Source organism: Megachile rotundata, chromosome 2 (genome assembly GCF_050947335.1).
Source record: "Megachile rotundata isolate GNS110a chromosome 2, iyMegRotu1, whole genome shotgun sequence".
In the NCBI taxonomy this organism is placed as follows: Eukaryota; Metazoa; Arthropoda; class Insecta; order Hymenoptera; family Megachilidae; genus Megachile; species Megachile rotundata.
In genome coordinates this window covers 9009404-9026826 of record NC_134984.1, presented here as the reverse complement: position 1 = coordinate 9026826, position 17423 = coordinate 9009404, and the positions used below count along the sequence as shown (strand labels likewise).

Sequence of the window (17423 nt, the reverse complement as noted above, 5' to 3'; positions counted from 1 at the left end):
TGTAAATATCGAGTTTTTACTTCGTACAAATTCGTTGTACACTGTGTTCGATAATGTGGACCAGATTATACAGTGAAAGATGAGGTTATTTTTATACAGTCCCTGATCATCTAAATAGGACCACGAAACGTTCACTTTCATGGCTATAAAATTATGTCACATATGTGATGTATAGTAGTAGTATGTTAGTAGCTAATAAATTGTATCGTTTGTACAGACCTCTTAATTTTAAAAACATGAAAAATACTTAATACTTAAAAAAACATTAATTGAACTACTAACTAACACTACTAACTAATTGCCACTAACTGCACTACACTACTGACAAAACACTGCTAACTAGTTAACTAATTAGTTAACTACCACTCTACTTAAGTAACAACTAAAAAATGCACATTTATTTTTCCAAAAAATGAATAATAACAACATTCTTTTTTATTTAAGTCAAATTACTTATGCTTCAAATAGTAGTAATTTTCAGGCACAGCTTTAACCCGCGAAGTAATGGGATAACATGGTTACCCATAACGTTAGAGAACATCGACAACCGAGTTAAACATGTTACCTGGCATATTGCAGAACTGTATCCCATTCGGATTAGGGTTACAATCCCTAGGTTAAATCTAAAGTCCTTACCGGTTTGCGTGGTTCATATTACCGCTTGCGGAAATTAATCGATCTGGGAACAGTTGTTCCAAAATTGCGATTGTATCTAACGTTGTATGATGTACTACGCAGGTTGTCAAATATTTTGATCGCAGAGTACATTACTGTTATGGAACAGACCAATAGTATAAAATAATCGGGAAATACGTAGTATTCCTCCAATCAATTATTTAATTAAATTATTCGTGGTAAATGTTATCTTTAATTGTTAAGTGTTATTTTGGGATAACGTGAGGTGATTTACGTAAATTTGACACAGGTTAACAGATAACAACAATATATATTTTAATTTAACAATAACAAGAACAGTAACATGTAACAATTAGGAGTCTGAACCATAACTACTATTCCAACTAGATTTATGGCATAACTGCTACAATTATTTCAAAAAATGCTTTTAAAAGTTTGCATGTTTTGAAGTTATTAATTTAGGAATATAGAAGTTTCAAGCTTTCAAATCTTTACATATTGTAATTTGGTAATTTGTTAATTTTGTAATTTTGTATTTTTGTAATTTTCTAATTTTCTAATTTTCTAATTTTCTAATTTTCTAATTTTCCAATTTTCCCATTTTCCAATTTTTCATTTTTTAATTTTCTAATTCACTAGTTCACTGATTCTCTGACTTTCTAATTTTCTAATTTTCCAGTTTTTAATTATAAAACTTAGAAATTTCAAAATTTCCAACATTCAGATTTAAAACTTTCTAAATTTCTTAACATACAAATGTAAAAGTTTACAAATTTGTAACTGAAAATTTAAAAATATAAAAATTCCATGGTTTCAGGGAACCAATTTTTCCACTTATAAATTTATAAATTTTCGAATAATCAAATACAACTTCCAAGTAAACATTTCTATTTTCAAATTATAAAATTAAAAATATTTTAATGTAGAAGTATAAAAATTTATATTTTTAAAGATTCGAATCTATAAATAAATCTGTGAATTAAAATATTTATGAATGAAAAAATTTATATAATTTCGAAAAATAAATATTTGAAATTTTTATCTTTCCAAATAAAGATATTTCAAATTTTGGAAGTGAGAAATTACAGATGGTCCTCAATGTTTTACACCTCGCTATTAAGGACTAATCTTCGCTGCCCAAATTCTATACCACGCCATTATTTTAAGTGCATGGTGTGGTCACTGACGGATTAACTGTGGATTTTCAAACACCAAGCAATTTATAAGCCGATTAATTTGGATGTGGGGCACGTTCTCTTTTTATTGCTGCAAGCTATTTAAGGTTTTGTTTCAATAAATTTTAAAACATTGATAAGCACTAATAGATAAATTGTTTGTATCTTGCGATATTAGATAATGTAAATTTATTATCCAATATATCCGTACATCTAATGGTTGTAAATATTTTGTAGTTCCCGGTGAAATAATAAAATAAATAATTTCAAATTGGAATAAAATTTCCTCGACTTTTTGTCATTATGCAAATTTGAATAAATTGTAAAATAAGGGTGTGAAAATATTGTTACAAATAAGTTGCATTTTACTTGATTTGTTAACATCCTGTTGTTATACATTAAAAACCATACAACTGAACTATTAAAAGTTTTAATATAGTCGTATGGCTTTCGTATGGTTTTCGAGATAGCACAAGCTTTAAAGGGTCGTTTCAACCCTTAAAATCGCGTCTCAGCCGGTAAAAAAGAACGTGTCATTTTTGCCTGCTTAATAAACATACGAAGTTTTATCAAACTCGGAGTTCATAATAAAAAAGAGTATTCACAAAAATAGTTTCATAACAACAAATATAATAAATACTGTAAACACTACCGATTTTATAAATTTAGAATTCTCATTTAAAAATACAAACTTTTCTGATCAACAGTTATTTATGCAAATTTGTAAAAAATTTTCATAACAAATAGCTAACTAAAGAAGTTTTTAAACGCCTGTAAATATTTAATTAAAGTGAAGTGGAGTAAGTTCGTAAACGGGGCAGTGCGTGTACAGACTATTTTTATTACAATGTGAGCGAAATTCCTCCATTTAGTATGTTTGTTTCCTTGTTTTGTTTCACTATATCCCCTTTTATATTTCAGCTAAGAGTACTTGCTTGCAGTACAGAGTACTTGCATAATGCAGTAAAAAGCATTTTATAGCAGATTTGTTAATAATTCTGCTCTTGCCTCATTGCACATGAAATAAAGTTTCAAAGTATTTAACTTCAAGTTACGCTCTTACCCCATTTTCGGGGAAAGTGCAGAGTAGTTGACATTTTAAACAATTTCCTATCAAAATCAAAATGTACGAGGAAAAGTAAGGTCCTAGTTAATATTAATTAAATAGTAGTAATTTGTGCAAAGCGTTCGATATCGACAGTGTTAAGTATTTACATAGCAGACTTAAAATACTTGCGTTTAAATATCAACTTTACAAAAACCAGGCTGCACTTACCCCACTTCACCTTATGCAAATGATTTATTTTCATGTCACCACTAGTTCGTTTGCGAACTTCTTAAAAAACGTGATAACACGTTTTCTTATAACGTTTTCTTATAACACGTGAGTTTCTTTTATTTAATTCATCATGTGATAATATTTTATAATAGTAATTTTCTGTCCTTAAGTCAACCGATGCATAAAATAATATGATTTGCGGAATTCCTCTCGTGTTTGAAAGAAATTATTTCAGGAGCTGAAATTTACGAGCATGGTCATATATCAACCCAGTTTTTCCGTGACCGCATTTTTTATGACGCCATTTTACAATGCTAAAGCGTAGGAAATATCCACGCCATTAGAGCACTAATTGGTTAAACAAAACGCATACTGCAATTCTGTTCTGACTTTGAAACCAGAATGATTAAAAAATAATTTAATAAGAGGAAATTGAGTGAACACAAAATTTCAATTACGTAATTTCTTTATTAATGCAAGTAAGCAGTTCATAAACAGTAACATATTGAAATTAAATAATAATTTCGAACTAAATAATAATAATTTATTGTCCACAACTAAATAATAATGAATATATTATTTCTAAGTACAACTGTATAGTGAATACATATGTATATCTTGTATTATACTTCTATTCTAGTACACCATTAATATACTACCATTCTATTATGATGCACTAATTATACTACTATAATTAGTATACTACTATAATTAGTAGTATAATACTATCGAGATATACACATAACTTTATCAATTTACAGAAATAAATAATTCAAAACACTAAACAGATACCTAAACAATTATTTTTCAATTTGTACCTGAATACATTATTATTAATATCATTTCGCAATCTTGTTATGTTTTTCTCAAAGAGCATCATTTTCTTAAATTCAGCTCTTGACTGACAGAGAGGCTAAAAATTTTCGTTGATTAATGGCAGTGAGATTTTTTTGTTTTACTTATGGATTTACTGCCATTCAAAAAGTCCAAGAGTTTCGGTCAAAAAAAAGAAAACTAGATTTTATTCTTTAAATAAATGCTTATCAACATCTAGATTTTATTCCTTAAATAAACCAACAATTTGTATTACAAACATTTTTGTTTGTTTAATTTAACACGCTTCAATATTTAATTCTGGGTACGCCACTAAACCATATTGAACAAATATGAATTTAATTGTATGTGAACATTCACATGTGTAGGTGTGTATGTGTGTATCTTATGTTTGTGTGTTTTATGTGCGTGTATCTCCCATGTATTTGTGTCTCTTATGTGTGTCTCTTATGTCTGTGATGTACACATGTATGTAAGTGTCTTACATGTGTGTAATGTACATGTGTGTGTGTCTTACATGTGTGTAATGTACGTGTGTGTATAAGTGTCTTACATGTGTGTAATGTACGTGTGTGTGTAAGTGTCTTACATGTGTGTAATGTACGTGTGTGTACATGTGTATACAAGTAATAATATGTGTATAATGTTCATATAAGTAATTATACACATATGACAGAAATGAAACATTTTATTCGTTCATTTCAACACCCTCCAATATTTAATTTTATATTACTCACAATCAGTAATATCGAATAAATGTGAATCTATTCGTATGTAAGTACATGTGCCAATAATGTGTATGCGTGCCTATATGCATGTATATGTGTGTATTAGAGCGTGTACAGGGAAAATACATGTAGTTATGTACGCGTGACCGAAATGAAAGAAGGATGAAATGAGAAAAAAGGGGAGTCGCTCAGAAAAATGTACATCACTACGAAGCAGAAGGGAGAACATCAGGATGAAAGGTTTGAACACAATGAACGTGAATAAAGCTGTCCTCAGTCTCGTTTGCGTGAAACGATTCGATTTGTTAGGATCTTTGTCGAAGACACGTTCCGATTTTTCAAAGTATCGACGCCATCATGGACAAATTTTCTGTGACATCGTTCCAAGATTATTTATGTCTAACAAGTTATCGTGGAACGATTCGACTAATTTCTAATCCGGTGATAATTTCTAATACATTGAAAGGTGTTGAAATATTATAAATATTGGTGCTGTTTAGGAACCTGCTAATTTCTATAGGAACCTTAAACATTTTTTGAAATAACTATAACGCAGGGATTTCGTTTTTATTTCTGAATATACGTTAAGTATCTTCGTCATTTCTGAAGATATGTTTGTAGGATAAAATTACTATACTATAAGTAAAATTTAAATTAAACATTATACAACCAAACTAACTTTCTATCTTTTTTTTATCGAGAAACACTAGGTATGAGTAATCTTTCTTCATTTTGTTTTCTATAATTAATTCAAATATTACAATCTTTCGAAATTAAGAATTCTAAGATTTTCTAACGTTTATATACTGAAATTTCCAAATCCCTGAAGTTTTAAATTTTTACATTTATAGTTTCTCGAATCTACAATTTATTGATTTCTCAAATGTTCACATTCTCAAATTCTCAAGTCGTGAAACTCAAAATTTCTCAATTTCTCAAATTTTCAATTTTCATAATTTTTAAACTTCATAACATTAATATAATTGTAATAATATATATTAGAAAACAACAAGCTGTACTCATAATTCTGTACTTAAATTTAACTTATGAATTTTAATTAATAATTTAATGAACTACTGCGTATAACTAACAAATGGATATGAAAGAATATTCAAATGTACGCTATACATTCAAATAGCTGCCGTAACTGGCTGATTAATCAAAATGGCGGACGGTTTATGCATTGTAATCGTTGCTTATTGCAAAAGGCAGCGCAGTAGCATATTTTATTTCCTTCCCACCAAGCTCACAACCAATCTTCGTCGTTTATTGAAACAAATAAGAATTATTTAAAACAGTTTTCAATTTCTATTTCTTTTCCACGCGATAATACGAATAAAAAAACTCCTCACTACCTTACAGAACATTCAAGAAATTATTCTAAACATACATAAAAAATATAAAAGTAATATAAAATATCTAAGGCTTTGAAAAGCCTTTTAAATATTTCAAGTACAAGGAAAACCTAACCTAACCTACTATTATAACAGCCTCCCATATCTGAGAAAGTTATATTTAAAAAATCGTGAAATACATATAGACATACAAAACATGTATGAAAGTCAATGAGCATTATCAATCATCATCATCTTTTTTCACTAATATATCAACACGCTTGATGTACTCTTCTTTCGCAGCGTCCTTCGACATACCCTCCTTTCCCTTCCAGGCGTCCCACTTCTTTTTCTCCTGCCGATCTTTCATCCCTGGATCCGCTGTAATTGTATATGGAACAATTGCATTTCTTAATCATACATCATCAAACATATTTATATCATACGTGAATTATTCGATAGGTGTCAAATCACGAGTTGACGCGCGAGGTCGACTCAAATTAAAAGAAGCTACATCCACTGTGAACACTTCCAGCGTTACATTTCGGCAAATAAGAATAATAATGACAATAACAACTGCACCACATAATTCGTACTGTCTCATTTACTCTCGAGGTGTTTGCGACATTGCTTTTGGTCTAATTGATGTGCGTGATCTCTCGAGCCAATTGTTCCGTCGAAAATACGTGTGAGGCGGCCATTTTTTTATTCTGACCAATAGGAGCCATAGATCTTCATCCTGTATCAGCCTCTTCGCGCGTCAGCTCGTGGGTTGACATCGATACATAGTACATTTCTTTCCAATTATAATAGGATTTCAGTTGTGTTAAAAAAATGAACGGTATAAAATCTGTAGAGACTTAACACGATTCTGCGATTATTCTCTTTCAAGAAATTAAATAGGAAGAAATAGGATACAATTATCTGAAAGACATTTCATTATTTTAAAATTCGTGAAGTGTCAAATTTCTGTTCTACTAAATTTCTCAATTTCCAGATTTCCAAACTTTTTAATTCTTCATTTTTCAAATTTCTCAAGAATTTTCAGAATATTCCCAATATTTTAAATTTGGGATTTTCAGAATTTTAAGTTCCCAGTGTTTCAAATGTAAAATTACCAAATTTTCAGAATTTTAAATTCCCAGTGTTTCAAATTTTCAGAATTTTAAATTCCCAATATTTCAAATTTCTCAATTTTCGAATTTTCGGAATTTTAAATTCCCAATATTTCAAATTTGGAATTTTCAGAATTTTAAGTTCCCAGTGTTTCAAATGTGAAATTATCGAATTTTCAGAATTTTAAATTGCCAATGTTTCAAATTTCTCAATTTTCGAATTTTCAGAATTTTTAATTCCCAATATTTCAAATTACTCAATTTTCGAATTTTCAGAATTTTAAATTCCCAAATCTCCAATTCTCAAATTCTGTTAAATATTCAGAAATCAGGCTAAATGAAAAATTTATATTTTACTATTTAACAAAGCTGACTTCGAAATCTATCTGTAAGAGAGATACATATTATGAAACTGTCTCCTGCAACGTATATGTCAAATTTTATAGAAGCAAGTTTGATACACCATTCTGTATATTATATTCGTTTTTTTAAATATTTATTGATGCAATAACATACGTATGTTAACGTCGCCCACCGTTGCTTGTTTGAATAGTCCGTAACACTGCGTATATTCTTCTTCCGTTGGCGGCGTAAGAAGTGCTTTGAACGCACTCGCCGCTTCTTTGAATTTCTGTAAAATCAAGACACTTTGAACAATTCACAACTCATACAAACGAAACCGATTCAACAACCGATTGTACGATAGATATTCGTTACGGTGACACTGTATTCACACTTTGTTATTTTCTCCCTCGATATGGAGTCGATATAAACATTCGCAATCAATTTTGAACACTTCACTTCTGTGACTTTACACTAAAACGTAATAATATTGTATAAAAGTGTAAAATACTATTGCAAAAAATATACACTTGTTTCTGAAAGACTAAACAGTCTAAATGCATGTAGATTGCAGTTTAAGTTCTATAAGATTCGGGGTAACCTTTGAAACAAGAATTTATTCCAAATTCTATTTTAAAATGAAATTTTTGACTAAAAAAGAAAAGTGCAGCTAAAAATCCTTTTATCGGTGTTTGCCTATGCAACCGTCTAATAGTAAAAGAGGGAAAGTAACTAATTTTTCAATCAAAAATTAAACTGTCTTTAGACTTTCACATTCATGGAAAAAGTAAATTTTTCTGTAAATTGCCTCTATTTTATTTTTCTCAAATTTTAACATTTTGTTATGAATAATCTTTACAAAGTTAATGGTGTATACTTATTGTAGTTGCCACTTTCAATTTTTGTGTGAGATCTAAAGAACAGTTGCCTTACAGAAATCAGTAGAGTTAAAAGTTTTTTTTAGCGAAATCCTAAGTGAATTCTTTAGACGTTTCGAGTACGTTGGTAATTTAGCAAAAAATTATTAGCAAATGTTTATTACCTGCTCGAGTGACATCTTGGTATTAACAGTCTTTAATGCCTCCTGACTAGCAGATATATCTAGACTCCGATCGAGTACCTTCGTTAATATACCCACCTTCGTATCTTCTGACGACACAAAATAAAAAAGAAATCATATTCGAAACGCGACGTGCACAAGAATCAGGGGCGATCAACGTTCAAGTTTTTACATTGTTTCATTAATATTTTACTGTGCTAATGTTCACCACATTTTTTGACAAGAACAAAAAGTTTACAATAGATTCTCTATTGCAAAATTATTTGCGTCATTAAACTCATACATATTTTCATGGTATAAATAAATCTTATTTTTACGATAACGTAAAATTTTTTAGAAACGTATTAGCAATCTATAGTCTTTTAAATGTATCAGTAAAGGTCACTGGTGTTCATTACATGGAAGAAAAATTCTAATGAACACGGATCATTGATTTACATATTTAAAGAATCTTTTGTTTAAGTTTTCTATTGTACAGAGTTTTCTGCTTCTGGTAATTAGTCATGCTGCAAGAATAACTTGATATTTTTAGCCTCTATTTTAACCTCTGTCAGTGTTAAACTCTCGTATCCGCCTCCAGAGGGCAATTGTAAAAATTCTAGAAACAAGTACGGAAGGAATTTCAACAGCAGTAGCAATCAGTTATCCACTTGTGTGAAGAATTCTTCACCATCAGCTGTTACACGCAGACCATATTCGACGAGAACAAACCCTCAATCCTCCAGATTATATACCAAGAGTAGCTTTCGGAATTGGTACTTGTACAACACTCACTAAATCCACAATTTATTTACCGAAGCTGCATTCGCAGAAGGCACGTGCAGATAGAATATCCTTATATAACTATTCAAACAAATCGGTTGAACATGTAAATAAACTTCTATTTTACCAAATCTTAGGTTTATACATGTATGTCCACATAGTTAAATAGTAAGTCAGTAGAAATTTCCGATTATTTACGTATTATGATTACTGAAACTTCAGAGTATGATTTTTGGCGATTTAAATACTCTATCTGTTTTGTTTTTATCCTAGATGGTGTGACGGTATCAGTATACTTCTTACCAAAAATAGGGCTGTAAATATTATATTACAAAATTGACAGAGTTTGAAGTGCAGTGGATTGAAATTATTTGCATATTTTAAACACAATTTAGTATAAAAGAATACAAAAGAACTAGAGGCTCGATCGCAAAATGTAAAACAAAAGAAATAACGTAAAAGTGCGCACTCTTTCGACCGATTAAGAAGCACGTAGATTTTATTCTAACAAAAATTGTCACAAAGACACCATCATTATGACAGTATTTAATTCTGTATTTCTTGATTGTCCAAAAGTGAAAATAATGATATACTGTTAGTAATAAATTCAATTAAATGTAAATTTTATACATACATATATCAGTCAAATACGAACCTTAATAATCATAACGATGGATCAAGAACCCAATGATTTTGAAATTTTCACGGCAAACGTTTGCTCCTATATCTGGGACTTACACGGCACAATATGGTCCTGTGTCTGGGTCCAATATATTTTTATATCTCCCGCAGAATATGTTGTCATGATGGCATAAAAATGGCCGGAACGTTCTCCTTAGGGAAGGTTAGCATGCTCGGTGTCTCCACAGCTCGCATAATGGATGTCGGTTAATCATCGTTCGTAGTTAGGGTTCCTGTATATCGGGTATTCCTGATGTCACGAAAAATCGTGGACCGTACATTTTTCTGAGTCGAGCAAGAGCGAATGTATATCACGAACGAACGAACAGAGAACGAAGCGGTGTGCAATCGTTGGAGTAAGCTGAGAGGAAGGAGAGGCTGCACACGAGGAAGCAGAAACGAAGGAAAGAAAGGGAGATGGAGAGAACGATGAGGCGGAGGCAAGTAAGAAGGAAAGAACGAAAGGCATAAGAAAGCAGGGAAATATAAAGAGAGAAAGAGGAGAAAGGCTCCGGCGGGGGCCGCTCGTCCATGAACCGAGGCCACTGATCACATCCTCCTTGAACTGATTGGCTCTTTTTCTCGCTTACTGATCCGTAGGTACGTCTTCACGATAGTCAGCTACCTGATCGGTGTCTTCATATTCGCCACCATCGTTGGCCAGGTGGGCAACGTGATCACCAATCGAAACGCGAATCGTCTGGAATTCGAGAGACTTCTAGACGGTGCCAAGACCTACATGAGACATCATAAAGTACCAGGGGGGATGAAGAGACGTGTGCTCAGGTGGTACGACTACAGCTGGTCTCGAGGAAGGATACAGGGCGGCGGTGACATCAACACAGCCTTGGGACTACTTCCGGACAAGCTGAAGACCGAGCTGGCCCTGCACGTGAATTTGTCGGTGCTGAAGAAGGTCACCATCTTTCAGGTGAGCTCTTTCTAAACACATATAAAAAATAATTGTTATTTGATATATCTTATTTTAATAATAATCCGGCCTTAGTTTGGAGGGCCAAGAGTTAGTCGCTAAAGCTTATTGCTGTAGCTAAATACTTTAGAAGACTAAGGCCTTTAGACAGGGGTGAAAGACTTTAATTCTGAAGCTAAATTTTACTTTGGAAGATTAAGGTTTAGTGAGGAGTCAGAATTCGTCTAATTTTTACTTAGGTGATTTCAATCGTTCTTAACACTTTATCTACCACTAGCCTATTAATCGGCTTTTTGATTTCCAACGCTTATCGACCGGTAGCCTATTTATCGGCTTTTTCATTGCCAATGCTTGTCGACCGATAGCCTATTAATAGGCTTTTCGATTGCCAACGCTTGTCGAAAAATTGAATTACTGTTACCTTGAATTTATTTTATGAATGTTAGTTTATATGGCCCTTTATTATATAAAATAAATGCAAAATAAAGTATAAATATCAATAAAATTACATTCCTTTAAAACAAAAGGAATAAGCACAACACAATGAATAGCGAAAATTTAGCCGGTACTGGGATTAAGTGCGCGCGCGACTCAGCCGGTACTTAGTGACTGGCAGCCTCAAAAACGACCGGTCAATAAAGTGTTAATAATAATTCATATTTTAGATACACAACTAGGTCAATCAGTCTGTATAAGACTTGATTCACCAATATGATTATTAGTTTACATTCCCCACCTTTATATACTTGAATCACGAAAATAATTAATATCTGAAACATTTAGTATTTTTATTATTTACTACAATAATTGAAAAGCGTTCTTCAGAAAATAAGTATAACAACTCTGACGACTTTTTCGATCATATATGGATCGAAAAGACCATTTTCGTTTAAAATGTCCGTAAAATCGACTAGAAAATCATTTTCGATGGCTTAGAAATTCGATAATGAAAGATACATCAGCAGCCTCTCGCAGATCGCTTCGATATAGCTCGTTCGATCACAGAAAGGAGGCGAAATAAGAGGATATTTCAGCTCCATGAAGACGTACATCTCATACCTCTTTGTTCTCCTTTTACTTCCTTTCTTCTCTTCCATTTCTCGCCACCGAACTGACAATGCGTCGAACTGGTCGATACATACCCGTACGTGAACTATAGCGCAATTTATACAGGGTATTTCCAAAATGGTGGTAAAACAAAAATTCATAAATGTACGTGAAAATCCAAAAAAAAAATATAGAATAAGTTCTTATACAGTTTCATTTTTGAGAAAATTGAATTTGAATATTTTTCAAGTATTTGTAGAAAAGTTTGTTTTCAACGCACATGACAAATTCTTTTGTTAATTTTTTTTAACAAATATGAGTCAGTAAATGTGATTATTGCTATCATTGAAGTATCTTTATCTCCGTTACTTACAACGCATTTTATCAGTCCTTATCAACTTTTATCGAACTATAGATTAGTTCATGCAATAGTCTCATGAAGACTGGTAACGAACGACTGTGATAATAACAAAAATTCATTTAGTAAATAAAATTGAAAATTCAAATACTTCCAATAATTGACTATTTATGTATTCACGTGGGTTGCAAATCCACAGTTTAGGGTGGTATTTATTCGATCAAATAAATAGAATTTATTTTGTATTTTCGTATCACGTCTGTACCCATGAATGAAAGTGTACACGAAAATAAATTATATCTCAAATTAGATCAAATCGAAAAACGTCAAATAACTATAAAAACGTTAATGAACGATAATTATTCAAGAACGTTATCTCGATATTTAATTCGTATCTCAAAGATATAAATACTGCAAAAACCTGAATATCTCATATTTGAACCCTATCTCGTATCTGTACTGCACAAAGCAGTTCGATAGAAAATTATTTTCATTTTAATGCATCGAAACAAACGTAATCGGGAACTGCATTAACGGAGACAACACTTTAATAAAAAGTTAATTAAGCTTCGATTTCTTAGAACAGTCGTGTACATCCCCTTCATGAAAACCAATTACTCTCGATGTTCATCTCAAAGCATTTACCTGGCCGGAATGGCATTTCGCTGTAGATAAGATCGATACTGAAATATGAAGCAATCCGTGGACCTTATCGATATTCATCAGCGGTAATTTCAATTCAATTCGGTATATTCAAGCACGAATTCTCGAAACCCTTAAAGCATTTACAGCTGATTTTGGTTAATCAAGCATTCTATGTTAGAATCTAATTGAACATTGCATCATGTGTAAAATTTGAGGTTATACACTTGGGTGTGGAGTTTCTTTAGATAATGATACATGTACGCTTGACAATTTTTTTGTTTCGTTGATTCAAAAATTTGTACATTTATCAAATTTCTAAGTATTCAAGTTTTTAAATGTTAAGTCTGTAAGTTTTCTAAATTTCCAAGCTTCTGGTTCTCCGAGTCCTGACATTTTTGGATTACACATTTCTATGCTTTCTAAATTCACATTTCCAAATTGTCGAATTTCCAAATTTCAAGTTTTTGAATTTTTAAACTTCCAAATCTACAAATTTTCAAATTTCTAAATTTTTGTATTTCCAAATTTTCATATTTCCGAATTTTTTATTTCCAAATTTTTAATTTTCCAACTTCCAAAAAACCAATCTTCCAAATTTCCAAATTTCAGGATTGTAATATTCCAGAACTACAAATTTAAAGTTCTAAGGTTCAACAGTTAAAAAATTCTAAAATCCAAGATTTCAAAAGTTCCTCCAATATTCAGAAATCGAAAAATTCCAAACCCCTGAAATTCAAGGAACTTAAAACAGCGAAAGAAAATCCTGAAAACTTTGCATGTCGAAAAATTGTGGTCCAAAAATTCTAAAGAAACACCTTTCGAAAGTAACGTGTATTCTTTTGTATCCTAGAAGGTACAATAAAAGCGATTCAGCTCCTTCAAATAAAAATGAAAATTATGCAGTAGGTAATCGTACGCAACTTTTCCCTATTGTCGGTACCTCTTTAAAGATTTCCCAAACGCACTAAATATGTAAAATAAAATCTACGAAGAATGCAGAATTTTCTCGCGAGGCGGAGCGACTACATTTTCTGTGTCACAGGATTTCCGCGAAATTTTGTATAATGTGTCCCGATAAAACGCTGACAAGTGAATGCACGAAATGAGATATGAAAATTTCATTTTATCATCGAAATTCTGTTGCTTTTATCATTTCTCTTATATCAAATTTCATGATGCAGCTGCGGCACATGAATAAATAGAAAAGAATGGCTGCGGTAAAAAAATGTTTACATATCTTATCCGTGTAATCGAAGATAATTAAAAAAAATATATATACACTTACCGTTCATAAGTATCCGAACACAAGCGAAATATGCATTCGCGTTGCATGAAAGTTATTCCAGTATCTGCAACAGTAACTAAAATCGATTTTTTTTTCTGCGAAGGTCAGAATACTGGAACGTTTTTCGATTGATAATTCTCGTTTGGAACTCATATCTCGATGGAAAAGAAGCTACAGACGAACTAAACCGAAACTGTCGAGCGTTACCTCCATTCTTATCTCCATTGAGGGAACCTAAACATCTCCCAACAGTTTACAAACACTTGAAACATATCGAAGAACCCTCTGAATACGTTCTGCACCATAGAAATGAAACACAGTAGAAATTAAAATTTTTTTTAGAATCGAAAGAGTTTCATTAGATTCGCAAATTTGGACTTTGTACTTCTGGACATGAATTTTACTTTCACACTCCCATTGTATAATTTGATAGAATTGAGCTTTATTTAATATGTATCATTACATTTATTTATACTTTACACGACACGTGTCTGATAGGCGGGATAGAGCGACACGAACTGCACGAACGCACAATGCCTTCCGAGACACCAACGCATCGAAGACATAACACGACGCACGACCAGTGACGTACACGCCGAATATCCTCTCTTTCATAATTTATACTTAAAAATTAATTCTATTACGTTATGATACCTCAAAAAAGATAATAATAATTATTACAAATGATATGAAAACCCTAAAGACCTTTCGTACAAAGTTCAACTGTGTTTTATGTAACGAAACCAAGTGTCCGGATACTTATGAACGGTACTGTAAATATCTACTGCTGATTCATACCTGTCAATCAAGTTACGGATAGATGTACGAAAGCGTTATCGTTATTTTAGATACTGGAAGATAGAAATGTAAGACATCTGCGATATCAGTTTTCAATGACGGATACGTTTTATTATAGAAAATATGATCACGAAATGTAATACAAATGTATACGTTCGCTTACTCATATTTCACTTTTTCACTACCTAGTATCATTAATATACTGACAGCAACCCACAAGTTGGAGAAGAGGCGGACCCAGGTGTTTAGAAGAGCTACGGCTCTGATTGGTCAGAATAAAAAAATGGTCGCCTCACACATATTTTCGGCGAAACAATTGGCTCGAGCGGTCAGACACATCATTTAAACCAAAAACAGTGTCGCGAACATCTCGAGAGTAAATGAGACAGTGAGAATTACTTGATGCAGTTGTTATTGCCATTATTATTCTTATTTGTCGAAATGTAACGCTGGAAGTGTTCACGGTGAGGATAAGTGTAGTTTCTTCTATTTTAGGTCGACCACGCACGCCAATAGGTGCGTTCACATCTGTAGACTCGTCGCAGGTTTTCGAATAACAATGCGACAAGTCATAATTTCAAAATAGAGATTCTAACAGCTACTGTCCACTTTTAATGAAAATTTCATTTTAATCCATGTTTCATTGTCGAACATAACAAGTTAGTGTTACTTAGGGAAGCAAATGTTCATGATATATTAGAGGATATATTCATTATAAATTACACCATTTTTCATTCAAACAACGCTGTTATAACCTCTTCGAATTTTTCGCGTAAATAAATTTTATGTGTGTTATGAAATAGTATTGAAAAATTATTATAAATGCATATGACGATAGAAAGTATGAAACAATGAATGATCTACAAAAAGGCGTTACTTAGCATTGTTTATGAAATAAAAATTATATGAGTCAGATAGTAACCGACTTCAATGACCTTGAAATCCCGGAAAAAATGAACTTTAGACAAATTTTTTAACCATTTGCCCCCTGATTAGAGAACACTCTGACATTTTTCACTATCATAAAAAATAAACAAGATATTCAAGATACTCAAGTTACGCGTCACACCCTGCAATGGAACAATTATTCTTTTACATATCATTTTTGGCACTGTTATTTATATACCCTAAAATGTAGGTCACACATGCATTTGATGAAAGGAAAAATAACATCACCATACCTAGATTTAATAATTGTTTACTGATAAACACGACATAACATTTCCACCAATTCAATTTATCGTATTATACACATATAATAATCATTTTTCACCCAAAAACTGTGTGATTCAAAAATTTGTATAAAACTTTGCATGTATTTGTCAGATTAATTGTAATTTCCACAGAGTTAAACAAAAAATTATGCTATCTAATTTCTCTTGCAACAAATAGCACAGACTTTATGATCGCATTACGAGAATCATGAACATAGTTCGCGACTCATCTCTTCTTTCTCCTTGCATACGTTTCTCCCGCCCCCTTCCGTTTCTCCATAAATCGTGCAAGCTGCAGGATTATAGCACAGATCTGGAAATTAGGCTATAGATCCTGTTTCAAATGTACCTATTCGCTGTTGTGTGTTTTGCAGCGTGAAGTAATACGAGATTACTCCTTAACCCTCCATTATTCGCGGGTGTATTTACGAGATACATAACTGTCTTCTTGCAAAATAATTTCAAATTTGATGATTCCAGAAAATTAAGGCGTGTAATAGTTGTCGACAGATGTTTTCCCAAGTCCTGTCTGGAAGCGCAATCCGCAGATTGAAGTTTTATAACTATAAAATTGACCAACCAGGTTTATACCTTGTTTTACCAGCTGTGTAGATATTAGAATCATTAACCTGCACCGGTAAATAATTCTTAATTTCTTTTAAGAAAACAATACTTTGGGAAAAAATGCTTTATTCAAAGTATGCACCATGGTTAGTTCTACATTTTTCGGATTTAGGGATTTAGGTATTTAGGAATTTAGGAATGTGGGAATTTGGGAACTGGCGAATGTAGAAATTTGGGTATGTAGGTATTGGGAAATGTGGGAATTGGGGACTGTGAGAATTGGGGAATGTGGGAATTAGGAATTATGAGAATTGGAGAATGTAGAAATTTGGGTATGTAGGAATTGGGGACTGTGGGAATTGGGAAATGTGGGAATTAGGGAATATAGGAATTGGGGAATGTGAGAATTTGAGAATGTGGGAAGTTGGAAATGTGAGAATTGGGGAATGTGGGAATTGGTGAATGTGGGAGTTAGGGAATGTAGGAATTGGGAAATGTGGGAATTGGGAAATGTGGGAATCGGGGAATGTGGGAATTGTGGAATGTGGGATTTGGGGAATGTGGGAATTGAAAAATGTGGGAATCGGGAAATGTGGAAATTGTGGAATGTGGGAATCGGGGAATGTGGGAATTGG

General features: G+C 32.3%; 2 protein-coding genes across 6 annotated transcripts in view; one reads left to right on the top strand and one right to left on the bottom strand.

Moving 5' to 3' along the window:
- LOC100881580 (uncharacterized) overlaps positions 1 to 17423 on the top strand; it is a 395763-nt gene that overhangs the window by 345138 nt on the left and 33202 nt on the right. For all 4 annotated transcript variants that reach the window (XM_076542275.1, XM_076542274.1, XM_076542273.1 and 1 more), the window contains one exon: positions 10547 to 10877. In XM_076542275.1, the coding sequence (XP_076398390.1) occupies positions 10547 to 10877 (331 nt within the window). The remainder of the gene's footprint in view (positions 1 to 10546; positions 10878 to 17423) is intronic.
- On the bottom strand, positions 6150 to 9947 carry LOC100881912 (putative acyl-CoA-binding protein). Of its 2 annotated transcripts, none has more exons than XM_012297829.2 (3): positions 9921 to 9947; positions 7618 to 7732; positions 6150 to 6367 (listed from the first exon to the last, which is right to left on the bottom strand). In XM_012297829.2, the coding sequence occupies exons 1-3, from the start codon at positions 9930 to 9932 to the stop codon at positions 6228 to 6230; spliced, it is 267 nt and encodes an 88-aa protein (XP_012153219.1). In that variant the 5' UTR covers positions 9933 to 9947; the 3' UTR covers positions 6150 to 6227. The 2 variants fall into 2 exon arrangements, with proteins under 2 accessions (XP_012153219.1, XP_003708539.1); XM_003708491.3 differs by lacking the exon at positions 9921 to 9947 and adding an exon at positions 8486 to 8637.

Excerpts from the sequence above, each read along its gene's own strand:
- LOC100881912 (XM_003708491.3), bottom strand. Across the intron at positions 6,368-7,617 it reads GGTGGGCGACGTTAACATAC|CGGATCCAGGGATGAAAGAT; the intron begins GTATGTTATTGC and ends ATACAATTACAG.